The 27,991-nt window shown below is 39.6% G+C and overlaps 1 protein-coding gene across 2 annotated transcripts in view; it reads right to left on the bottom strand.

The window, feature by feature from the left end:
- GPR158 (G protein-coupled receptor 158) overlaps nt 1-27,991 on the bottom strand; it is a 211,193-nt gene that overhangs the window by 72,657 nt on the left and 110,545 nt on the right. For both annotated transcript variants that reach the window (XM_054192154.1, XM_054192155.1), the window contains exon 5: nt 16,206-16,274. In XM_054192154.1, the coding sequence (XP_054048129.1) occupies nt 16,206-16,274 (69 nt within the window). The remainder of the gene's footprint in view (nt 1-16,205; nt 16,275-27,991) is intronic.

Raw genomic sequence — 27,991 nt, 5'->3', positions numbered from 1 at the left:
GGAGAAGAGAAGGCTCCAGGGAGACCTTATAGCGGCCTTCCAGTATCTAAAGGGGGCCTACATGAAAGAAGGGGAGGGACTCTTGATCAGGGAATGGAGCGATAGGGCGAGGGGTAACGGTTTTAAACTGAAAGACGGGAGATGTAGATTAGGTATTAGGAAGAAATTCTTTACTGTGAGGGTGGTGAGACACTGGAACAGGTTGCCCAGAGAAGTTGTGGATGCCCCATCCCTGGAAGTGTTCAAGGCCAGGCTGGATGGGGCTTTGAGCAGCCTGGTCTAGTGGGAGGTGACCCTGCCCATGGCAGGGGGGTTGGAACTAGATGATCTTTAAGGTCCCTTCCAACCTGAACCATTCTATGATTCTATGACTATTATTTGTTAACTTCCACAACCAAGAGCAGTAACTACAGTCAGAAAGTCATCTCAGCTCGGAGTCAAAACATTAAATTTCTTCTCCTGTAAATCTAGTAGTGTGACATGCCTTTTGGCTCCAGGAAAGTTACATAAAGAGCAGCAAAAAATCAAATTTAGATTTTTTTAACATTCTTGGTGACATCTGAAATTGGCAGATATCTTATTGTTACCAATACTAAATGTATTAATCTTGCTTAAGACTGAAATTGTAGGTATTTAGGGTATGTTCTGATTCAGTATCTTCCAAAATTCCTGGGTCTTCATGAGATAGAGCATACGATTGTCTAACAGAGCCCTGTGTTGAATTCATGGTTAATATAGATGTTCCTTAGGGTTTTAAAAGACTTGTTATGACAGCATTTTGCCTTCGCTTCTTGTAGCAGCGACTGGTGATTACTTGAACATAGAGCACCTGCTACTATGGCAGTAACTTACTTGGACTATGATTTCAAAGATATAAATATGCCTCGAGTCTTGGGAAGTACATACAAGTTTAATAATTATGGATATAAATAGTTGACTAAATAACCCAGCACACAGACTTTTAAAGATTAGTTCTTTGCAGATGTCAAGGCAAAGCCATCAATAAAGACAGAAAAAAAGAATGAGCTGACTCCATGGGCCAGGAAGCTCTGCCAGAGTTTCAAAACAATGTTTCAATGGTTCAGCATGCTGGTGATTTCCGTTTAGGAGTTTAAGAGAGTGAGCGAAACATTGAGAACACTTGCTCTGTAACCCAATACATGCTATATTTGAAAGGATTATGCTAGGTAACAAATTAAGAAAGATTAGTAGATTTAACAACATACTAGTGAAATACATAAAATTATTTTGGACTCTGACTAATGTGACAACTTGCACACTTGTGACTGTCATGGAAGAAGAGATCTGAAGAATAAATCATAGCTCCAACATTTAAAAACAGTGGTTATTTTAACTATTTCCTATAGAAAATTCCCAAATTTATAAGGAAGATAAAACTCTGAACAAGATACAACACTTGAAGGAAAAGTGGAAAGAACTTCCTTATGCCAAGAAAACTTCCTTTACTTTTCTTCCTGAATGTCTGCACAAGTACCAGCATATCCTGTACAAAATTTACCTGCTGGATATACATGTAATAGGTTTAAACACTTATTTCAGTGAAAATGACCAAAAAAGCTTTGATCATACAGGAAAAGCAGTTTCAATATGCATTTAATAGCAAAAAAAAGTTTAATGAAGAACTATTAAGATGTCCCTTTATCCAAAAATGTTTCTTCACCAAACTTTGTACATGAACCACAAAGTAGAACGAAACTTCTTCGTAATATGCTGTCAGACAGCAAATGCCTGCAGTGGTGATGTGCTGCTGGTGGCCAGCCATGGCGGTGGCAGCAGAGGGCACGTTCTCCTGCGAGAAATCCATAACACTACTCCATCCCAAAGCATGGAGATTTCAGCACACCCAAGGAACATGCTCTGCCTTCGCAGCTGATCTGCCCACATGCACCAGTCTGACAATTTATGTCCAACAATATGTCAGTATTAACAGGTATGTACACTATGACTGTGTTTTGCACTTTCCGTGGATTTACCCCTTTCAGATTACTTTTAAAACCAATGACCCTGACACTGATAAAGTTTCCAGGTATTTCAAATCACTGCTTAGCCTTACTTTTGCCTGCTTTTTGGCTTACTGCCTTTCTCACTACCCTTGAGTCAATCTTACACTGGACATACAAAGCAAGGACTATCCTCTGCAAAATAGGAGGAGAAGAAGAGACGACAAGTAATCAGTAGTCCTTACTTGCCAAGGGGCCTAAGGCATCTAAAGGATCACGTTAACTTCAAGACTTACTCATTGCTGTTAGTCACAAAAATCTTGCCTAATCTAGCATGCATCTGAAGCCCCTCCAGCCCTACCACTGCACACAAATAAACCCACCTAACTCATGCCAGTGCTGAACTATGCAATGTCTAACTCCCTTCTGAGCCCTCTTCAGCTGTGAGTGTGTAGGGGACAGTCTTCCTGGCAAGGCCAGACGAGGGGACTGAGTAACCTCACTCAGGCCATGGAAAAGCAGTTTTAAATCCCTGATTAGTTTTGAGAGGGTTCGAACACCCTCATCTGTAATAGCATGCCAACTGTGAGGGAGCTTGGTGATCTGAAGCTGGCCTGTTCTCAACCCACGCTAGCAGAGCTGCTCCAGCTTACATGGAATGCTTGGACGCAACCATCGGGACAGCCTGTACCTTATGAGCTCAGGTCACTGCCCTAAAACCAGACAAATTTCATAGAATCATACAATCATAGAATTGTTGAGGTTGGAAGGGACCTTTAAGATCATCGAGTCCAACCTTTAGCCTACCCTGACAAGAGCCACTTCTAAACCATGTCCCTAAGTGCCCCATCTACCCTTTTTTTAAACGCCTCCAGGGATGGTGAATCCACCACCTCCCTGGGCAGCCTATTCCAATGTTTAATAACCCTTTCAGTGAAAAAATGTTTCCTAATATCTAATCTAAACCTCCCCTGACGTAACTTGAACCCGTTTCCCCTCGTCCTATCACTTGTCACCAGGGAGAAGAGGTCAGCCCCCATCTCTCTACAACCTCCTTGCAGGTAGTTGTAGAGGGTGATAAGGTCTCCCCTCAGCCTCCTCTTCTCCAGGCTAAACAACCCCAGCTCCCTCAGTTGTTCTTCCTAAGGTTTGTCCTCCAGACCCCTCACCAGCTTTGTAGCCCTTCTCTGGACACGCTCCAACACCTCAATCACGGAATCACGGAATCTTCAGAGTTGGAAGGGACCTCTAGAGATCATCTACTCCAACTCCCCTGCTAGAGCAGGATTGCCTAAACCACATCCCTCAGGGCTGCATCCAGGCGGGTCTTGAAAATCTCCAGAGAAGGGGACTCCACAACCTCCCTGGGCAGCCTGTTCCAGTGCTCTGTCACCCTCACTGTAAAGAAGTTTTTCCGTGTATTTGAACGGAACTTCCTACGTTCTAGCTTGTGCCCATTGCCCCTTGTCCTGTCGCTGGGAACCATTGAAAAGAGCCTGGCTCCGTCCTCCTTAAACCCACCCTTTAGATACTTGTAAACATTAATCAGGTCCCCCCTCAACCTTCTCTTCTCCAGGCTAAAGAGTCCCAGCTCTCTCAGCCTTTCCTCATAAGGGAGATGCTCCAGTCCCATAATCATCTTGGTTGCCCTACGCTGGACTCGCTCCAGTAGTTCCCTGTCCCTCTTGAACTGGGGAGCCCAAAACTGGACACAGTACTCCAGTTGTGGCCTCACCAGTGCAGAGTAGAGGGGGAGAATGACCTCCCTCGACCTACTGGCCACAGTCTTCCCTATGCAGCCCAGGATGCCATTGGCCTTCTTGGCGACAAGGGCACACTGCTGGCTCATGGATAATTTGCTGTCTACCAGGACCCCCAGGTCCTTCTCCTCAGAGCTGCTTCCCAGCATGTCCGCCCCTAACATATACTGGTGTTTGGCATTCTTCCTTCCCAGGTGCAGGACCCTACACTTGCTTTTGTTGAACCTCATTAGGTTCTTCTCTGCCCAGCTCTCCAGCCTGTCCAGGTCACGCTGGATGGCAGCACGGCCCTCTGGAGTGTCGGCCACCCCTCCCAGCTTGGTATCATCAGCAAACTTGCTGAGGATACACTCTGTCCCCTCATCTAGGTCATTAATGAACAAATGAATATATTGAACAAAATTGGTCCAAGTATTGACCCCTGAGGGACACCACTCGTTACAGGCCTCCAACTGGACTCTGTGCCGCTGATCACAACCCTCTGGGTTCTGTCACTCAGCCAGCTCTCGATCCACCTCACTGTCACCTCGTCTAGCCCATACTTCCTCAGCTTCCTAATGAGGATGTTATGGGAGACAGTGTCAAAAGCCTTGCTAAGGTCAAGGTAGATGACATCTACGGCTCTCCCCTCATCCAGCCAACCCGTTATAACATCATAGAAAGCTATCAGATTGGTCAGGCATGATTTGCCCTTGGTAAATCCATGCTGACCACTTCCAATAACTTCCTGTTCCTCTATGTGTTTGGAGACGACATCCAGAATGAGTCGTTCCATTACCTTCCCAGGGACAGAGGTGAGACTAACCGGCCTGTAGTTCCCTGGGTCCTCCTTCTTGCCTTTTTTGAAGATTGGAGTGACGTTAGCCTTCCTCCAGTCCTCAGGCACCTCTCCTGTTCCCCATGACTTTTCAAAGACGATGGAGAGTGGTCTAGCGATAACATCTGCCAGCTCTCTCAGCACTCGCGGGTGCATCCCGTCAGGGCCCATGGATTTATGAATGTCCAGCTTGGCCAAGTGGTCTCTGACCCGGTCCTCCTCAATTAAGGGAAAATCTTGGGGAATCAACTAAGGGAAAAATTTGAGTTACAAATTCATGGTTCCATGTCTACTCAGCAGAAGACCAAAATATTCCTTTGAGTAAAATTGGGATCTCTTCTTGCTCTTGCCCCTTGACATTGCAAGCATTCCCACTGTTCTCCCTGTTATCTTAAATCCCACAGATTGAGGGTTTCTGGTGGGAGCGATGGATTTTCTTCTTACTGTTCCCCGCTACTTTGTTTATCATCGAATGTCTTGTCATGCAAGTTGGGTACAGCTCCATAGAAATTAGTCGAGTAGTTCTGAAATACAGTCCACATGGGACTGGCATTTCTGTCAGCATTTTCATGGCTTAATCTTTTCAAGCCTAAATCAAATATTCTCAGGTCATTCTCATAGAGTACCTATCATCTCTATCAGTATAAAAACAGTTGCATGCTACCAGGCCTTTGAGAAGATGAAAAATTCACCATCAAATTTGTCCTTGCTCACACCTTTAATAAAATATTTTTAAACACTCTCATTGTTATTATTAGTAACAGCCATTTGTAATGTGATTCTTACGCATTGATCAGGACCCCACTGTGCACGGCACAGCTATGCAAAACATCCCTGTACCGAAGAGTTCATAACTTAAATATGAGATGAGAAACCACACGTCAATACAGAGAAAGCACAAGGAAAGAATAAAAGATTTATCTTCTGCAATTATGTAAGTGGCAGTTTAGGAAAGGAGAAGAAAGCTTGCAAGGAGTAGTGAGAAATAACTGTATGCGAGCAGAGAACAAGCACTGAATGTACAATCTGTGGTTTTACAGGTATCTTCTATAACATGTAATCGTGACAATGAGAGGAAAGACAGCACTATATCAAGGTACAAGATGTCACTTCTGTGTTGTTTTCATTTCTATACTGTTTTGTTGCTCAATTTTGGATTAATTTTCCTGTTGCTATATTGCTGTGTTGTAATTCTCAGGGACAAAGTCCTCTATTCTTTTTTCTCACTATCACCTATTCCTTTTTCTCTTTACTTTGCTTTTACTGATTAAATAAGACTTTAGAACCCCAGCTTATTTAAAAGATTAACATCCAAGAAAAATGAAAATAGTGATCTAAATAATTTACTGTAAGTTTGATAAATGATACACTGTAAGAGAACTGTATAAAAATGTTTTCTTCCACATGCAACTCTTGCAACAAAGAAAGTCACATTTCATCCTCTTTTTTTCTCTGTTTTTTGCCCATATATATTATTTTGGAATTGCTTAAAATTTTTTTAGTCCCATCCATTTCTGGTAAGTTTTGATTGAATTGACATATTTCTCTCTTTGCTCCTTTTTTTTTAAAGAATACGCAGAACTTACTGAACTGTATCATGCCACTACAAGAAATCTATTTTGGATTCAGATTTCCAAGGGAGATCAGCACATTGATGCTGCATGTTGGCTATGAAGGACACGATATTCCTTAATAGCTTCCTCAAAACTTGCATATATTTGCAGATCTGTGCTCAGTCCCACAAAGACAGCTGATCTAGAAATCAAATAGTTTGTATAAAACAGTTTGCTGAAAATACAATTGCTTTTTCTATATGATCCTAATATACAGACTTGTATGCAATAAATCATAAGGTTTATATTACATAGGAAAATGCTGTGTTTTGTAAAGACTAATTGCTTGCTCTAGTGAACATCTACTATTCCATCCCCAGGACTACTGTCACTTCTAAGAAGAGAAATCTCATCTCTCCCTACTCGATGTGGTGATTTAGACCCAGGCACTACTCTTCTGAACATCTCATTTTCAGAAATCAATCTGCCTAGTTTCATGGCGAACTTTTTACCTGCTGGCCCCTAACTCTTCATTTTTTTTAACACCGGCAAACAAAAATTTTCAATATTTCTGCCAGATTACGCTTTTATTATCAATAATGGAGGAAATACAGCGCATCTTATACACTAGTACCTGTTGATGTGTCTGTATAATTTTATATAGCAACTTATATTTTATGTTGTAAACTTGTCTCTGCTCTCATAAGTATTCATATTCCTTTTTCCAGTTCCTCTCTACAAGTAAAAAGCTAATTTCTTATTTGCATCAGGTGGTAAGTGGTTTTGCGGTAAAAGTATTGATTTAAACCCACTAATCTCTTATCCCAAAGTTTAGAAATGAGAAGTTTAAAAGTGCTACACAGTAATGAAAACTTTCCAATATCACTATTTTAATTCTCGAAGATTTTTCCAGTGCAAAGATTTCACTAGTTATATCTTTTTGCCTGTAAACTGAAAACTGCTTAACAATGTCTAACGGTCAGTATTAAAAACCATGAAGATTATCATTGCCTGCATCTTCTCGGTTCTCAGCACGCAGAATGACTGAATAAGGGCAGTCTCATCTCTGATGGATGAAATCCCCTTCCTTAAGGATCTTTTCCAAAACCATCAACTTTTCTCTTTCTCCATTGTAATGCACTTAATGTCTCATTTCTCCTAATCATTAACCATTAATCATTCTCCAGGTGCGACAACTTTAAGTTAGATGGTTAGGAAATACCTAATGCATTCATGCATAAAAGATGAGGGACTGAGAAGAAAAACCGAGTGAGAAAAAAAAAGTGTATTTCAGTTCCTGTATTATTCACAGTGAACAGGCTTTGAGACAGAGATTCTGCCTCTCCCTTTTCCTCTGTGTTGATGCAGAGTACTCTGTCAAGTGACATGGAAGTTGATTGGTAAGATACCACATTTTATCACCCATCTGTACATATTATACCAGTCTGTGTCTTACCTTTAATATCTCAACCTCGTATTCCAAGGCATGGTGAGTTATCATACTGCCCATTTTAGTCTGACAGCACTGGTTTACAATTGAACTCAATTTCATACCAGAAACAGCACGTCAGTATCAGATTATCTAAGTCAAGTCTTCCTTAGGCATGAACTGCTTCCTCTTTCCTTTTGCTTCAGATTCGCGTTGATGCAGATCACAACCACCCTGAACTAAGGAACCAGGCAACAGCTGAGTCAAGCAAGTCCAGCAAGATTTAGTGACAAGCCACAGGCCTTTCACTGGACTGCAGTTGTTGCTCTTCAGGTCTCAGGTATAAAGACATGAATAAACAATGAGAAAAGACATTTGGTGGGAAAATATGAACATGCCCCTAGTCTTCACTGAAAAACACTTGGGTAAGTGAAAAAGAACGACTGAAATTTATCTCCCGCCAACATGCAGTCTCTCAGGTGCTAAACTAAGTAGTGAAGGTAAATCACTGACATCAGGACTACGCCCTACTGAGGATATGTCAGAAGTTGACCACACCTTTTAATATTTTCCTTTCTGGTACAGTTCAGTCCTAGCTCATCTATACTATTGAAAACTCTTGCTTTTAGTTTTACAGTTTAATAAAAATGAGGTATGTAATTTTTCATTACCTTTCCTATAAAAGTTCTATCACATTTGTATTTTCAACTAATACATGAGACAGCCTTTTTCACTTGTTGATCTTTTCACAAACTTCAGTGACTACAGTAAAATTCGAACATATTCTAAAACATAGTGCGTATCGACTCAGTTCACCTGCCCAGTGGTCAATGTGATCATCAAAACACGTCTGGCCGAGAAAAATATTCCTATCCTTTCTAGCTTATATCCGCTGACATCCAACAAGCATTATACAAAATAAAGTACATAATCATTCAGTAAGACTTTTTTCCTGTTTTGTTACTCTAATTCAGGAGAAACAGGGAAGCCGAGTGAAGAATTTCAGTAATTAGGGTTTTTTTCTAGCAGGTGTTGTTCAGAAATTCCATGGCTTTCCGATGGCACTGCTGTGATCTTCCACTCAAGTGCTAGCAAAGCCCCTAGTGTTTTAGCTTTAGAGAGCGGAGCAAGGAGGATGAATTATTATAGCATGGTTCTAGGCATTAGTAAAGAGCATAGCGTGTTTTTCAGGATTGTGATCGGGTTTTATAATACTGAAGAATGAAGGGGGCATGTTCGGTGGAATGGCATTTGTTTACTACTTTGCAAAGAAGAGGCTAATGTTGGGTCTTTATCTACAAATTCTAATATATGCAAGTGTATTCATGCAAGTTACTTCAGTGGAATTATGAGTAAAGAGGAAAGACCACAAGATCTTGCCCTGCTTCCCTCACCACAAGATTAATTTCACTGAAGGAAGGGCTGATAAGACTGTTCCATGTAAGTCCCTGCAAACCAGCAGTGCAAGACAGTAATTTGAAATAAAAAGGTCAATGAAAACCCAATGTGGCAGTTGGTTCAGGTCAGTGACTGCTGTCCTTTTCTCTCCAGCTCTCAAGTCCTGCATGTGCACATATACTTGGCTATTCAGTGAACCTAGATTCTGACAAATGTGTCCTTCAAACTCAGTTCTCAAAAGAGCTTTCAAAGTAGCAAAAATAACTCTGCCCTCCTACAACCCTCTAGTGCACCTTTGGATCTATGGAAGGAGGCAACCGGGTTTTGCCTTGGTATCACAACTAGTGTCAGAAGTATGAGTGTGGGAGGCCAAGACATGAAAGAACAGTAACATCAGTACCTGCACCTTCACTGACGTATCTACAGCCTGTCATTTATAAACCCTGCTATATGTTCCAACAACACTACATATTTCATAAAAAGTTTTAAAAACTACAACAACATGACTTTAATATGTGGCTGCTCGATGTCCGGTTGGGTAGTCTCTACCCTTGGACGTTTTTAAGATGTATCTTAAAGCCCTTAGTAACCTTATCTTACAGCTGGTCTTATAGCCGACCCTGCTTTGAAGAGGAGGTTGGACTAGAAGCTTCCTTAGGTCCCTTCCAGCCTGAGGTACTCTGTGAACACAGCACACATACACACACAAACACACAGAAGAATCTCCTCTCCAAATTCCACCTTTATAATTTTTTAAGATTTATGATGTAATAGCTCTACTGAGTTTCTAATATCCCAAACCTTTGTCAACTACACAGAGATACCAGTAGCAAATCAAGGTCATGAAACATATAGCTGTGGCGAACCACAGTTCTTGACGTGGATAATCATATATACAACAGCTAGTATCGCCTTAATAGTAGCTACTAGATTTGTTAGGATAGCTATGTAGATTAGCGACGATGGAACCATGAAGAGCTGTGTATCTTGTGCTATTTAAAATACACTTATTCAAAAAGCAGAAATCCTTCAGTGCCTGATTCCTGTTAACAAAAACAGTCTTAAACACTTTTCTTCGTAGGTTCAGGGCAAGGACACAAGTGTTCCCAGTACCTATGAGGTTTCTGCACTCTGAAGCACAACCTTGTAAGGCACAGGCTACACCAGCTTAGCTTTGGCTTTTGCATTCAAAGCAAGCTGGCTCTCAAAAAAAGTTATTGGTTTACTGGTTGCACGTTAACTTCAAAAAGTATGTTCATCTGACAAGGACACTGACTGAGAGAGACAAACTATTGCATAATTGTCTGCCTGGTTCTGCCCACTTCTCTGCCCAAGCAAGACAATGTACATATCCTGGCAACGTGGCGTTTAAAATCTGCCTCTTCCATTGGCTGGACATCTAATCCATTATGACACAAATAAAATGGAAAGACCCTTTTCTAGCGAACTAGGGAAATCTGTAGTGATTATCCCAGAGCAGATAGTTACACTGTGTCCTTGGACTTCAGAGACATGAAAGCTATACTGAAGACAGGCATGTTCTTTACCTACTGTGAAACAAGAACATAATGGGTATTCACTGTAAGAGCTTTAAAAACTATTTTATGAGTAAAGAAAATGTAGCTATATGCTGAAAAAACATCAAGCTAAAACATCCAGTATATCAGAGCAGGCTTGCAGTGCTAAATATGTTAGAAAAAGCAAAATCTCTCAGCTGGCCTCAGTGAACATCATCATGTAAGGAATAAACAGTGTCTGAGCTCTTGTGATGCACCCCTTATAGGAATACTTGACGAACAAATGCATGAAGTATTATGCACTGTTCCATTTTCACATTCATTAATGCCAAAATCAGAGCTTTCCAGTGACCTTCTTGCTCTGCTCATGACTGTGACTAACGGAGCTACCACAGCCTAATGCTCCCAACACTCGTGGCTCACTTCTCCCATGCTAATGTACATACAGATCACTTGAGGGGAAAAAACCCACATCCACATCTAAGCTCCACTGCTCCCCTCTTTCTATTCTTTCTCATAACACAAAAGGGTAGGTCATTCTAGCTTGAGTGTGAAAAAAGGAGTAACACAGTCCCAGAAATAGACCCTAACACCTACTACACGCAACAGGATGTCTGAGCACAAAGTTTGCTGCAGCCTTCACTACTGAACTGCTTCATGAACATCAGTAAGTCAACGCGCTGCCGTGCGGCAGCTCCATTTCTCTAAACTGATAGCAGTATTGCCTTGCTATAATTACAGGTTTGGAAAACAAGGGATAGCAGTAAAGATAAATAATTTGGATTCTTTAGCCAAAAGAAGAGAAGACTGAAGGGAAAAATCCAAACAGTTTTTAAAAAGATACTCCGCAGCCTCCTAAGCTAGTTCACCTTAGGGTCTCACTGATCTCACTGTTATAAAGGTTCCCCCCCCGTGTCTAATATAACTTTCACTTGCTGGAATTTAAACCCAGTACTACTTATCTGCTATATTAAGAACATGCAGAAGAAATTATTCCCTTCCTCTTTGCATCATGGTACTCACTAAATTGCATCACTGGCTGTAGAAATTACAATATTGCATGGATTCTGGAGTGCATTTTAGAGTTTCAGTTAAAGTAGACTAGCAGTATGGGAAACGTCTAATATATCAGATAACCCACAGTTGCCTAGGGTGGAATTCATCACCATTTGAGGGAAGTACCACGGGTTTCCTTTATAGTCAATGAAGCCTTGGCCGTGATCCACCTCATCTTCAAGTTGAAATCTAAAACTAGTCATAAAAGGCCCAGTTTCTCTTCACTATTTGTTGAGCATTTGTTGACTGTTTCAGCTATGGGTACATATATAAGAAACACAGATTCACGGAATAATTTCATTTGCAAGGGAGCTCAAAGCAGGTCTAATGAGGTCAGGTCGCTCAGAGCTGTGTCCAGTCAAGTCCTGATACCTCCAAGGATAGATATTCCACAACCTCCCTGGGCAACATGTTCCAGTATTTGACCACCCTCATGGTAAAAAATGTCTCCTGGTATCTAACCAGAATTTCTTATTTTCCAACTTGTGTCCATTACAGATGTCTAAAATCGGCTGAGATCTGGCCCCTAATGCAATTAACAGGCTACTCTACCACAACATTCTGTTTGTGCTTGTTTTATTTGAAGGTCTTTGCAACATACAAAGAGTTTTCAAACCTGTGTTAATGCAAGATGTGTTACAAGCATTAGCAAGATACGGAGTTAGGAAAGATCTAAAAGCTCCACCACAGTCAGTATTTCTGGAAAAGAATAGGAAAAAAAAAAAAAAGAATAGGAATCTTCCCCTCAGATGCCAAGTATAGAAGTTATGAGACACCTCCATAAGACAATCTGGTTTTGTCCCTCCCTTCAAAAACTAAGAACAAAGAAATATAAGCAAAATCAATTAGAAAGACCAGTGTTCATTTGGAGGAGGTCCATCAATAACTGGAAAGACTAAGTGAAGGGAAATCAGAGGTGTTACTGTGAGAACTAAAGAAAAGAGAAGAAATGAGAGCCTCAGAAATGGGAGCTGCCCAGCAACCGCTGGGTAAAATCTACGCATTTGTAATAGACAAAGCTCATCTGCCTGCTTACAATTCTGGAAAGATCAGTGTGTTGTTATCAATATAGCAGAATTTGAATAATAAATTTTGGTGGAGACCATCATTTGCACTCCCTGTTTGGTTCGAAGGGCATTGTAACAGCTGTTTTTCTCACCAAAAGCAGCTGGCTGGTGATATTATTTTTCAATTAATGATGCTACACTGTGAATAGACTACTGCATATAGACATGAAAACAATGACAATTAGTGAAAGAAATTAAGCGATGCAACAAAGCAGGTTTTGGTTTCCATTTAATTGGAGGGTAGGGAAAGTCAGAGATGCAATAAAGCCCTTCTGGACACAGAGAAATTTGTATGCTGGAGGCTCTCAAAACAATCCAAGGCAGACTGGGTGAACGGATCTAGAAAAGGACGGGATTAGGAAAGATGCAAAAGGAGACTATAAAGATACAAAAGACTTAAAGCAGTGTTGAGAAAATCTAAGGGGATTTTGATTTTTAAGTAAGAATTTAATTTTGCACTGAATCCTTAAATGAACAGAGATCTGAGTTATTTAGAACTAAAATGCTGTCATTTTACCTCTTTACATTGTACACGCATTAAGGCAAGCTGTGTAATTCTGCACTTAGTTGAACGTTAAAGTAAAGCTTTTTTGTTTTACCTTCCAAATCACAATAGGAGAAGAGAAGATACAAGAAGGAAAACAGCCTTATGTTAAAGGAGAATACTTTACTGCAGTGACGCTTGTCTGGCCCAAACTGGTGAACTCCATTCCATATTTTACCTTGTATTTCATGCTAGCTGTGGAAAACGTAGCCTAATTTGTGTGTATAAAAAGTGAGATCTCTATTAATTAGTCTTAAAACTCTAATGTACTCCTTTATCATAAAATGAAGACAAAATCAAGTAGTTGAAACAACTCTATACCTCTGTATACATGTTATTAATTCTTGAACCACATCACGGACTTACAGAATATTCCCAATTCTTCTCAGAAACAAATAAAAACACCAAATAACAGGAAGTAAATAAACAATGGATATGAACCAGGAAAAAGATCTGCTTTGCATGTATGTGACCTATAACGAATATGATAATTGATAATCCATGCTCTACACCTTGCTATAAATGAACATGTGTGGGAAAGACAGCTGGTGCAAATGAGATGCTCCGTTTGGAGCTCAGGTTTTCTTTCTTTCTCATTCCATCCTGCTTCTGCTCTGCTTTGTGCTCCTTTTCCAGACAAGAAGCGGGTGAGTACATTTAGATACTGTCCATGTACAGCAAAATGTTAAGAGTTCACATTCCAAGGATTCACACCCCATAATTCCTATCTTGCAGAAACACAGGCTTTTCTTTCTTAAACATTATACAATAGACCTCTCTGTCTATACTTTTCAGCCTTCACACTTCTATCGTTCCACTGGCTTGCCCTGGATGAGAAATTGATGAAATCTTCCTTGCAGTGAATTGAGGGACGGGGATATTGAAATCCTGGTATTTCTGTTATCAGTCCCAATCTTCTTTGTTTTTTACAAAGCCATATTCTTGTGGTTGGTGAAATCAGGATTAATTTCTCTGTCTGAACATTAATACGACCTCCCACTATCACACTCTCTACATCACTCCCCTAAGACCTTGAAAATAGAAATGATAAAATCTCTCTCTTTTTTGTTTCAGCCTGTAGGAGTAACAGCTCATTAGTAATTATCTGCGTAAGAAAGAAAGAGGGCCCCAGCAAAGAGTGTGGGAGTGGGAGCATAAAACTGCTATAAGAGACAAGTCAGGTCATACGCTTTGCATGTTATCTTCCAACAGAATGTGTTCTCAGTGGACAGTTTATATAGTATGAGAACGGGATGTGCAGAGAAGGACAAGCTCTAGTCAAGTATCTACATCCCAACTGGGAGACAGGCTAATCAGGAATTTCCCGCAAAAGATTTTTCCTCAGAATACGCCAAACTGTCGTTTTGTACTTGTACATTTAACACTGTTAACGTCAGTGAAAAAAAAGGGGGAAAGGTTTAAGCAGCAGGGAAAAGCTGAGGGGATGCTTCGGTTATCAAACCCCTCTCTCCTAGCTCCATTCCCTTTCCTCTCTTCTCCCTCTGCGTTTGAAGGTTACGGAGGGCCATCTCTTCCATCTAACACTATGGCTCTTCTTCAAGTCAACTGCTGAGAGAGAAGTCTTTTTCCACTGAGCATTTCAGTATCCCTGATGCTGAGCACCTGAAGACAGACAGCCACCAAAGGACGTTTGTCCCTTGTGAAACACAGAGGATCAAGAGAAGAACTGGGAAAGAACCTGAAGAATCACTGACAGGTGAGCAGACTGCAGACACAGCAAGAGCTATGATGGGGCTTCTGGCGTAGTTTGGAGTTGAGGTTGGACAATCACTGACTGGTTCTTACGGAGCCTCTGCCTGGGGAAGTCAGGACATGGCTCCAGGGTTCTCTGGGAAAGCAAAGAGGAGACGGCCACGGAAAGGAAACAACCCTCCACATTATGCTTTATGCTATGTACTTCTGTAAATGCTTCACAGCATTTCTACACCAGCTGAGGAAACAGTGCATGGGCTTTCTGTTCTGCTCACTGCAAAAGAATATGAAAGAAATATCTGAAAATCCCAGAGAGAGGTATTGCAAGTTGTAAAAAGCATTTGTACAATATGGCAAAAATCAAAACTTCTTTCTTCCTGACATCTGCAAAGTGAAATATGAAAAATCACATAAAACTACCCTAGAAATGCACATACTTTTTCTTTAGGACTTGAAAGGCCCACATGATTCAAAAAATAATGTATAGAAATTCCATTGGGATTTGTGTTTATTATATTATTCTTCACACCTCATTCTGCTGCAGTTTATGCGCTACTTGCTCTGCAACTGCTAAGGAGTTTTGTTTTCCAGCCAGTCTCTCAGTAACTACATGATGGTCTGTAAAGGCACAGAAGATTCCAACTACTGAGGAAAAGAGAATGTAAACTTATTTTAAAATAATCCACATCTCTATCTTTGTTTCTGTTTGCTGATCTGCATGCTTTCTATCAACTTCATTCACTTCACACTTTGGTGTCGTCATTTATCTAGTCATTATATTGGGTTTATGTGGCAATTAACAAACTCAGGTTTTCTGGGATTGTTGAAAAGAGAAAGGATCTATATTTCTATGTGTTTGGTGATACAGTCTTTATGTGACTGTGAAATTACTTTCCCTCCCCACACTTAGCGTATGGATAATACCATCTCATTTTCCCAAATACATGGTATTGCAGATGTCATGTAGCTTCAGAAACATCAAAATATATGCCGGTAATACACTGAAATAAATACTCCCCTTTGTACTACGTTCCAGAGAAATCGTTCATATAATCAGTGTCTTCATTTTACACACCTTGCATATTTTTCCCATAGCATAGTTTAGAGAGTCTTTCAAAGCAAAACCTCAGCTTAACCCAGAATACCTAAAATCTTCTGAGGAAAAAACCACTGGAAAGTTCCCTAAACTGAAAATGAAGAATTATTACAAATATAGTAAAACATTCAAGTGTTCTTAGGAATATTCACAGAAGATGGCACATTTTATAGTCAGATTAAACTAATCATTACATAGAGTTTTGACATTTTTATTTTCACCTAGGTGATTCATACAATGTTTTAAAATGTTGGCAAGGATATAATTTTTCAAAAAACTTATAGCTTGACTTACCGGGAAGTACAGAAGAAGTGATCCAAAAAGAATGGTTTCCAACAGCACCAGCCCTGAAGCCCTGATACTCTAGAAGACAAAAAAACAACACAAAATATTGGAAAATTCTGTGTGCCATTTAGATGCTGGGTTCTTTGCAAAAGGCACCTTCACTTTTGTCAGTATAACGCTTCCACAGTAACGCTTATTAAAGCACAGTATTAAGCTGTCTGTCATATCGGCATGCTCCACTTTCTTTAATTCACAGACCCATTACAATGGTTGTGTTTTACAAAACCTAATTTAAAAAAATCACTTTTTCCTATGTTAAATACTATTCAACACACATTACCTGGATACGTTTTGAAACTGCTAAAACTGCTCTCAAGTGTGAAGAATTATGGATCATGGGAATTACATATCTGAATTTAACTGCAGGATTTGTTCTGTACTATTTAAATTTCAAGAAGTCCTTCGAACATTTTGACTTATTTGATGTTAATGACTTGGCTTCTATAAAACGTAAGAATAATCTACAATTTTACCAAATACAGAGTGTGCTCTTAGGTTGAAAGCACATTTATTTTTCCTGAAGTTTTGTTGATTCAGATAGGAACTTGTCAGGATTGCAAAATATCATGCCATTTCCTCACTGAATCTAATGCAATCTCTCCATCGTAGTTCTCTTACTTTTTAAAATTAAAAAAAAATAATAATTCTTTTTCCTAATACCAAGTGTATCGCAATGAGTTTGATGATTTATGTATAGTGCATCTGTGCCTTACCTTAAAGACAAAACATCAACACTGCTTCCCATTTCTTTAACCATCCCCTTTCCCTGAGATATTGTTTCATACGCTGTTCCGCAAGAATACAGTCCTTTCCCAACTGCAAGCAACGCAGGCAGACAGGACAGCAGAAGAGGCTTTGCCAAAAATCTTTTGAAAACTCCCCTTCTTTTGAATCATAAAATCCTCATGTGGGCTGGAATCTCTCTAATGGTTTTAGATGGGAGTAGTTTATCTTTCAGAAGACAATCATAAAAAAATTAAATCTCTTAGATGAATGGACTTACAGACAAATTTCTGGCGACCTGGGGTCCAGTTTCTGCTTGCAAAAACTGGCGGAATTTTCTAGATAAAAATTCAGCTTTTTGGTGAATCTATAATCTTACTCATATTTCCTATTTAATCATTCATTTTTTCAACTAGTCACTTTTACAACATCTAATGTACCGAACACAGGTTGAAAGACACTGAGAAAATTTTCAGGACGCCTTTTTAATATGAGACAATTACGGAGCTACCTAATTTCTAGCAATGGTGAAATTTTGCAGCAGAGATGTCAACAACATCCTACACAAGTGCCCACCTCAAAAATTATCACGAGAAGTTACTTCCAACGGGTATTCACATCAAAGCTTGTGTCAAAGAAAACACTACCTTGTGCTACTGATGCTATTTAAGCCACAGTTAAAACCTGGAGTGAGGATTATGAATGGTTTTCCACTGGTCTTAAGATGATAACGGTGGCTATTTGCTTCAACCACTGCAAGATTTTCCCAGGAAAATCTTGGCAGCACACCTTATTTCCTTATTTTTTGGCCAGAATTTTTCATGCATTTGCGAATCATCTTTTCTAGACTTTTCCAACTCTTTCACTTTTCCTTGTGGATCTTAACCTTAGATTTTCATGTTAAGAGTTTCATATTAAGGATTGCAAACTGTTCTGCTACCTCTCCCTAAAATTGCACCCTGAAACTGAGACATAAATACTTCCCAAAATTTTCATGGAACTGATAAGCTTCCATGAAATGTTTCTTAAAAGTAAAGCAAAATGAAACACCAGCAAGTAGCTAAAATACTGTAACTATTTTTCTGAATAAAATGCAACGCCTGCCTTAGCAATTGCTGAAATGTGACTATCGACCCACAAGTGCAGCTTCTAGTTACATTGGGTTCCCGCAATGCAAGGCATTTGTTTCAAGAACACAAATTAATTTATTTTTTTTCTCTATTATTATGTTGGGGAAAGCATAAACACAATCCCAAATGCAAAAAAGCTGGGAAACTGGTAAGTGAAATGCCCGTGTCAGGTTTACTTAGGCTCAAGTGATCCCATTGTCCAATGACGTATCAAATTCAACTGAGTCAGTACTTTATATAATTTATTTCTTGGATAGATGAGCAGCCTCACCCACCTATCTGCTAATGTAAAGAGGGTCCAGCACTCCCGCACTGCACTTCCCCGTATAACAGCCCGGCCTCACTTAATCTAGAAGAATGCTCCAGAGAGACAATCACAAAGCATATATACATCAACAGACAAAAAAATGCCCAAAACACATTGATTCTGCATTTGTGAGACACTCATTTGTTATAAACATCACTAAAAAATAAACAAAGACACAAAGGGATGATACTATCTTTTATGGCTGCTGTAATAAAATTGTTTATGTACCCATATTTCTGTATTCAGATGATTTCAACTTTTTCAAATGGTACTATAAAAATCAATACATACAGACAACTTTTCAAGATTGCTTTCTGCAGACACTTCTGTTCTGATCTAATATAACAGCAAAAAGCTGGAAGCAGAAGCTTAGATGCCAGTTATGAAGTCATTAAATGGAATAATTCCAGGTTATTTTAATTAAGAAGTGACTAGACTCCCAATTATTTTATAGCTTAAATGTTCAAAGCTATGGATCATGCACACTGCTTTGACACGTATAATAGAAAGTGCAAATATTTTTACAAACTATAAATGCCAGTATGAGTTAGTTCACATTTCTACTGAACACATAAATTTAGCCTGAGCGAGACACAAATCTCGCGTGCAGTAGATGAAAAAGAGAAGCTTAAAAAAGGTTTAAAATCCGCCTCCGATAACATGGATTTCACGCTTTGTGATGTAAATTTTCCAGCACTATATCATAAATGTTCTAAAAGCACTATAGGACCATGTCCACAAGATTCCTTATGTGGCCCTGACTCTGCCATAGCTGGAAGCTCCACATGTTTTGATAGAGTATTTCTTCACAACATCTCTGTAAGACAATGGCACTTTACTCACTGGGAATTAATGCAGAGGGGTCTTGCCCAACACCATACAACACACTGGCAGAGATTAGTGAACTCACGTCTCTCATGATCACTCAATACTCAAGCACTGAAGAAGCTTTTTCTTCTTATTGTGTACAATGCATCGGCATATGACAGAATGGCGGAGAAAGTTGCTGAAATGCATATCATACAGGGAAGATGTAAATGATCTAAAAAGGCTGGTCTTCAAACAGCTTCTGTGTGAACATCCTTTTTTAAACATGTCTTTCACATCCTAATCAGTCTTTTCTCATCGAATTACAGTGGAATCAGAGGATTTTTTTCTGGGCAGCATAATCATAAGATAACCTGCCGCAGGGGCAAAGAACTTCAGCGTTTTCAGCTCTTCTTCCAAAACAATGAATTAATCCCTGATATTCTTCTCACCTGTGTTCTGGTAGGAACCATTCTCTATGAATTCTGTCTATGCACTTCTGTTTCCTGCCCTAAAAGAAACGTGGCTTACAGAGCAACACTGGAATTCAAGATGAGCTCAAATCCAGGTTTTGACTGTGCTTTTCTCTCAGTCTTTGATACCTGGAGAATGGGGGTCTTAACCCAAGATTTACAGGTACCACAGCTCTCCACAACAGGATTCTTCAGCCAACAGAGAGACGTTCTGGCAGAGATGAATGCCATCCATGGCGATGAAGAAAAGCACAAAACTTCAAATAAGAAATTGTACAATCAAAGAAGTATTTTTGCATAAGTGTAGAGAAAACAAACAAATGGTATGGAAATGGAAGCATCGTAATTCTCCCAAAGTACATTTTTGAAACTCTAATTGTTTATTTTCTCTACTGCAAAGAAAAGCAGGTATTTTAATAACAAAAAAGTAACATGAAAGCTTTTGGTTTAGAAAAAACATGCACATTGATTTAAAAAATATATATATATGACTTCTTTCTTCCAATAATCCCCATTATAGCCCAAGAGGTAAGATCCGGGAAGTAAAGTCTTCATCCAGCACTGAAGTTTTAATAGCAGGGAATGGCTAAAGAGGGGAAAACCAAACTTAAACCAGGATGTTTTTTAAATCTATTTACTAAATAAAGATATTCTATATTTGATAGACTGTATTTCCACCAGTCTCTGAGCACCAATTTTTCCAACAAAAATTGAATTCTTTACTGTACAGACTTTGCAAATACAGGCCCGTAAGGCATGGCTGTGGGCAGCAACAGAATTGCTTGACTTTATGGGAATCTGCAACATACACAGCAGTGAATACGCCCACATAGCTAAGGAAAAAAGCCTTTCCTCTTTTAAGAAAAAAATGAAAGAATGGAAAACAATGAAAACCCAAAGCCTCCACCAAGTCGTGCCTACCTATACTGTCTGCACAATTAAAATTCTCCAATGCAATTCAAAGAAATCAGGGCATTTTAGGATACAGCCCTAAAATTCTATGCAGTGGTACTTTCTTCCCCTTGCATGTAACATTTGCTCAATGTATTTTTCCCTTCCTTAACAGCTGCTTGGTTTTTTGCATCTGCCTTGCTTGTTGGCATTTATTTTGGTTTTGCTTATTTATTTCTCTGGCTGTTCATCTTGTGTACAGTTTGTTTACCGCCGCTTAGTCTGTGTGCTCATTTCCCTTTCGGGGTTTTATTTCTATGTTTACTTATTTGTGTCAGTAAAACTGTCCTTTCTGGTTTTCCTTGTCTCACTTCATGGTTACATATTGCTGACACCTAAGTGATATTGCAATTTATTTTGCTTCTAGCTTCATACTAACTTTCAGACTTAGCTTAGCTACCTCTACCATTCATTTTCTACATTCTCTAGCTTTGTTTGCTTTTTAATTAACTGAGATCTTGGTTAAGAAAAAAAAAAATATGATGATGATGAGCGATAAGCCAAAGGAGGAAAAATAATGATTGAACTAGGCATTAGCTTCAATCCAGCCTCCATCCAGAAACACTGGACTCGAACCAAAAGGAAGCAACTAAAATAGTATAGCATGTATTACACTAAAGGTCAAGACCAGGTATGTACTGGTCTCAACCGTCTTCCTCATCCCAAGCCAGAATTTTTTAAGAGACTAGCTACCGTCCTTCAGTTCTGCAGTGAGCAATAAAGCCCACTAAGCCAATTCCAAGAAATCTGATGCAAATTGGCAGCCATGAGAGAAATTCAAGTGAATTGCAATCAGGTGTTTCATAGGAAGCTATCAAAAGGGCCAACTAGCAAAATGCAAGATAAGTTTAGGTACGTAGTAGTAAATGCAAATAACAAATTAGTGTGAGGAGACAGGGCTGCCCAGGGAGGTGTTTGAGCCACCATCCTTAGAGGTATGTAAAAGACGGGTAGACATAGTGCCTAGAGATATGGTTTAGTGATGGTTTTTGTCAGAGTTAGGTTGATGGTTGGACTAGATGATCTGAAAGGTCCCTTCCAACCTAGGCTATTCTATGATTCTGTGACATAAAGGCCCCTGTTTGATTGGCTTGGTAACTTCTAACTCACTGGGTATGTAATGTTACACCTACACAGAAAAATCAGCATGCTAGAGCAGTAAAACGTCTTGCATCTGTCTGTAATGTACTTTGAGAGGCATTTATGGAAAAAGTGAGTTCAGGTAACCTAGGGTGACTTAGGCAGTGGCACAGCACTCACAGCTGAGCACATCCCCTCATGTTATACAGCCCCTCCAGACTGGACCAGCACTCCAACTCAAGGAGGAAGACACTAGAAATACTCACAGCAACTCCTCCTCTCAGCTACTAACCGTGGTGAGATGCTACTGACCGTTTTGCATTTCAGCAACTACTCAAAGTTAAATGGGTGTTGGTGATCTAAAGTAAACTATTAGTTTACTTTAAGTAAGTTTACTTTAAGTAAGTTTACTTTAAGTAAACTGTTAAAACTATTCACAAAGAAATACTCATGGTCTTGAGTGGCTCAGAGGTCAGTTATCACTTCCGTGTGAGATTCAGGATTTGACTGCAACTCTGCACCCAGGTACAGAGTCAGAGTCATGGCAAATGACATAGAATCACAGAACGGTTTAGGTTGGAAGGGACCTTAAAGATCATCTAGTTCCAACCCCCTGCCATGCTACATGATGTAGCATGTTCAGTCTACAAACAAGTTCAGGAGCAGCTACACAGAAATTGCTTTTGTAGGCTTCCCCTTAGAAGACAAGACATAATAGCAGGTAACAGTAACTCCATGGCAGAGTCTTTTGGTTAGTCAAGCAAGATGCGCTGATGGAGAGGAGACAGAGACTTGGGGGCAAGGGCACGGAAAGCAAAATGAGGGTGCTGGGGTCCGAGACAGCCCTGTAAGAAAGGAGACCTTGACAGATCTTGGTGTGGTCCAAACACATAGAAAGACAGAGGCATTTTTCTTATTAACTGTGTTTTCAATCTCAGTTTAGCACACACAAATATTCTGAATTAGGAAGACAAGGAAGTAGAGGCTGGTTCGTTACTTCTCTCCTGTGAAGCAAACCTAGCGCTCTCTCTGGAGCAATTCCTTTATGGAAAGCCTCATTCACTGCTTATTAGAGAAATACAGCTATTTTCTAACTTTCTTATATATCTTTTCTCATTAATAAAAACAACGCCAAAACACCATTACGGGAAGAAAGCCATCCACCATCGGTCTGAAGCACCCCTTTAATGCGGAGTAACTCACGGGACTCATCCACCAGCCAGACTGGGGCTAATGCGTGCTTTGGAAACCAGAGACTTCAACAGAAGTTTCAGACAGAGTTTTTTATCTATCCAACTATCAGTTCCAGTTTTGGATCTGAGGGAGCTGCAACTGCACGTGTCTGGAACATAAAAATGGAATTGCATTCTCTATTCTTGGTATTATCTTCACCTCCTTCATAAAGAAACTGACAAAAACAAGAGGGCAACTCCTGGAGAAAAATTGAAATGGTGAGTACGAAAGCTGAGGAGAAAGCACACATAGTCTAACTCTCAGATGTCACTGCAGAAGAACAGGTAAAGCCAGGTGACATTCATGTCACAACACTTCCAAAGCAGGATTCCAGTGTTACTGCACTGTTTGGTTTGCTCCTGAGGCTTTCTCCATGGTAGGAAGGAACTATTCATCAGCTCCATGCACGCTATTGCCAGTCCACTTCTCAACTTAGAGATTTACTGTAGATTGCCTGTGAAACTCATGAGGGGGTGGGGAGTTCCTAGATAGCACAGACCAAGTATCCCCAGTCTTACCTTCTGTTGCCCCCTACCAATTGCCTTAACAGAGCACATTTACTCGACCAGGCATGCAAAAAATACTGCTTGTGAAGAGCTGCTTTATGCCTTGGGATTTGCTCAGTCTTCAGTCTATCCATACGATCTAGATCACATTAGTAGCCTTTGAGATAAACAGTCATTCCTTATCCCTGGATCTCAGAAAGCAACACCATTTCTGTGGCAAATCACATTACGAAAGGAAAGTCATACATGCCTCTTGGTCACTGCTAAAGGGTCATAAATAAATGCTTAACAATTATTTGCGTGAGGGAAACTAAAAAAAATGTAGCCGGCCAAGTTGCATCAAAAAAAGCTAAAATGATGGATAAACAAGTGTAGAAGATACTGTGTTTCAGTTGTCTGTGGTCCTAAGCAACCCAGGAAATACAGCAGCATAACTTAGCATTGAATTTCTGAACGTCATCACACAAAGTCAGTGATGTGAGTGTCAAAGTATTTTCAGAGAGGAGAAAAAAGAAGAAATTAAAAGCCAAAATAAAATTAAAGTAATTCCATATCTGCTACATTGTGCATCACTGAATTAGCAGAACTGTAGACTTTTGGTGTCAGTCCAGGAAGACTCAGATTTCTCCAGGGCCACATGTCACTGTGTATTATATGAGCATGGTACCATGGAAACCTAGTGAGGGGAAAAGGTTGGCATATTTTGATTTTTTTTTCACTTTCATTAAACAGTTCTGCCACTTTTACAATATAAAGAATGACTGAGTGGGGTTGTGATTTAAAGAAAATTTCCATTTGCTAAGGTGGCTTACTACCAGAATGCAAGCTTGCCTTACAGATAAACAAGGCCTACAAGAAATTATTAGAAAAAAGTGAGGATAGATTCCGGTTTTGATCCCAACTTTGAATACAACACATTCATATTTAGTAAACTGTAAAGGATATCCACCACTCAACGTACAGCTAGAAAGCACATACGGATACGTGACAGAATGGTACAGAAGCAAAGAAACACAGAGAACAGATACAGGTTTGCTCTGCTGTGCTAAGCTGATGTATTTGAAGTGACTAGATAAATTGTGCAAAACTGTCTCAAAACAAGTGGAACAAAAAGCTTAGCTAAAGGTCATGCGATGGCCGCGCGCTCGCTTCTCTGGTGCTCCAAGGAGTAGCTCTGGCGTGACCCTTGTGGTGCAGATCCGACGGATCCACTCCACTCTGCACACGTGGACACAGGAGACGTGATGAGAAGTTATTGGATTGTATTCCTCAATCTGTGCCTTACTTCACTGAAAACCCTTCCTGTTCAAATTCTTGTTTCCTGGTATAGGTGGTTCTTCTATCAAACGACAGATGGGAGAGGAGATTTTGTCAAGTTGAAGATATCTGGTCTGACGCAGAGCTGACTGAAATGGTTTACTACCAGTTCCTTTTCTTACTAAAATATGTCTTCCCAGCAGAAAAATGTTTTCAGTATATTTTCGCTTTTGTTTCCATGCACTGTTTTTCTAAAGTCCATTGAACCTTTTTCCTGCCTCTTATCCCATAGAACTTTTCCCAATTACAAACACATTGTTATCTTTTTCAGTGAAGAATTTGTGTGGAAAAACTAAAGTGCTAATTTTCAGAAATTTTATTTCACTTTAAATTTATCTTTAAGAAATAGAATATAGAGATCTTTCTTTCTCTCCATGAGGTTGAGCTACAGCGAGCAAGATGTGTGGCTCCTCTGCTAAGAGAGAAAAGCTGGACCTGACAGTTCCCAGGCAGCCACCGACATTAAGAGCAGAAAAAAAGTGGAACTGCTTTTCATTGTGGTGGTTATCTTAATATTATTTGCACCTGGACAAGGACTACTAGGGATTAAAGAATGGGCACAAAAGCAACTGGAAGGAGTCCCCTGAAGCCTCAGTTAGATACTCCGGAATGGTGCTGTCATCTTTTTTTTAATTTCTTGATAATAAATTCAGGGACTGGCTAAGACTGCTACTCAGGAAAAAGGAAATTTGAAATGTCATAACAAGACTATGCTTTCGTTTCCTTGTTGTTGGTTGACGTACAAAATTCAGGCAACTCATTCCCAGCTAGCTGCAGGAAAACACTCTTCACTACAAAGAAGGAAGGGTTGTATCTCTTTTGAAATTTTTTTGTAAAATAATCAAGATGAAATTCTGTGTCCTGTTCAACCTCTTACCACACTGACAAATACTTTTAATGATAATTGTTCCATTTGAATAGTAGCCTCCTAATAGAATATGGATTGCAAATACAGTAAATTTCATAGCAAAGGCCAATTTTCCAAAGATAGGCCTAGAGTTATGTGCTGCCACTTAAGCTGTATTGGCAAATTGTCAGAATTTTCTGGCATTTGCAGGTTTTGTGCAGTATTCCTAAACCAAATAAATATAATCCTCATGTTTTTCCATTTCCCTTTAAAGAATACTTACAGAAAGGTCAATTTTTTTTCTATTACTAGTTATAGCTGAGCTCAAATAGAATATAACTATTAAATTTACTTTTCACTTGGAAAAAAAATCACGAAAAGCAAAGGTCAAGCAGCCATCAATCATAAATCAATTTCATTAAAAGTGCACAAGATGTCAGGGACCCAAGAAGTCCCCAAATACTTTATTTTTCAGTTCGCGTGGCCCTTGATCCTTTCTGTTATACAAGTGTAGGAACCCGTTATGATGTATCATGATGAAGTATTCTGCATTTTGAAACATGGGTCCTGCTGCATATAAGTTGCACTACACCACCTACAAGACACATACTTGAAAAAACAGTATTTGTTGGTGAAGAACCCTCGCAGTGAAAATGGTTAATGTTCCAGGGACATCTTTTCTTCTAAGAGCAGGAATTCCTTCCTTGGGGACTTACTGCTTAGATCAAGATACCTGGTTCTCGCCAAACAGTGATGAATATGTAGATGAAGGAAAATCAGTAATGAGGTAAATAACTCCTAAGTTCAATTTCAGCCTGTTCACATCCTTGTGGCTAATTTAAAAGCTGAATATGTAAAATGATGATCATCAAAATTCTGGATCACTTAAAGGGCCCGTTTCATTAGATTATGCATTTAATTAATGCAGAAATACAAAGAAAGGAAGATGAAAAGGCATTATGGTCTTCAAGAATAAAATGCACTTTAATATTGACAGTTGTTTAATCAGCAAGAGATTAAATGGAATATACAAAAAAATCTGATGGAATGCAAACCCAAACTTTACAACGAGGAGGTGGGGCTGATTTAGCATTTTCCCCTGATTTAGTTTACAAATAGCTTCAGAACACCTCAACTGAATTTCAGCTCCTTTATTCAACATGGCATCACCTATTACAGAAGATAATACCACAGCTGACTAAAACAGTCTGTATAAATTGTAGTTCAATCATGTAGAAAGAAATAGTTTATGGTAAGTTACAGGGGAAAAAACCAACCTGACTGCGAAGCTCAAGATTAGTACTGTCTCAGAGGAAACAAACTGAGAATGATGTAAGAAGAGAAGGGTTAGAATAAATCTGATAAAGATGATAAAAATCTCATTATTCACATGACTGAGAAGGCAAATGAACTATAGATGAAGATCATTATACTAATTTCAAATCAAACAAAAACTCATAATTCTGAAGATTTTAAATCCAACTCCTAGTGGCTAAACCGCTCCAAACTAATAGCTTATGATTGGATCTGATAAATGCTGATCCCGAAAATGGTGAGATTTTTCAGCTCTTCAGAATTTATTATGCTAAGTAATCTCTCATTAAGTTTAGATCATGGATTGTAATGGAAATAAGAGCACATTTGCCTTTGAAGGAAATACTGATATGTGTAACTTAATTATTCTTCCTACCACCGTATCGCTGAAAGCCCCAGACCCAGGTCAGCCTCAAGGTATTGTGGACCCTGCAGAAGCAGAAAATAAAAACGACTGTTCTTCTTCCACAAAGTTAATAGTTTAAGATAAGGGACAACCGACAGATACGGGCAGACGGGAGGAACAATGGAACAACATGGCAACATCACATATCGTAACAGGCAATCAGGAGTCCCAGGCTATCAGTATCCCATCACATACTTCGTCAGCACTTGAATCTGAAGACCTGATACGGAGAGAAGGGGGCAGTCTCAAACCTCTTCTACCAAGCATGAGGAAAGTATGAAGGGAACAAGGCAGGTTTTTTGAAAAATCTAACAAGATGATGATGATGGAGGCTGGTGTTGACACTTCTGCTTCAAAGAAATGGCACGAGGAGACAGAGAAAAGCTCATGTGTGAGTTCAAAACCCACGAGGTGTAGCTCTGGCACAATGTCAACAAGAAGATGCAATGAGGACAACACAAGGTGGCAGGACAGAAAATCATCTGCAGCATCATTCTGAATAGATAGGAGCAGGAGCAGGCCGTGACTGCATTTGCCAAGGCCAGCTGAAAGGACATTGCAGTAGTCAAGGCACAAGATAACAAGCTGAGACAAGAATTTTAGGTCTGTGGACCAGCAGAAAACATGGATTAAAAGGGAAC

This window comes from Rissa tridactyla, chromosome 2, assembly GCF_028500815.1.
Source record: "Rissa tridactyla isolate bRisTri1 chromosome 2, bRisTri1.patW.cur.20221130, whole genome shotgun sequence".
In the NCBI taxonomy this organism is placed as follows: Eukaryota; Metazoa; Chordata; class Aves; order Charadriiformes; family Laridae; genus Rissa; species Rissa tridactyla.
Note: the sequence above shows the minus strand (reverse complement) of the source record. Positions and strands in the feature narration are given on the sequence as shown.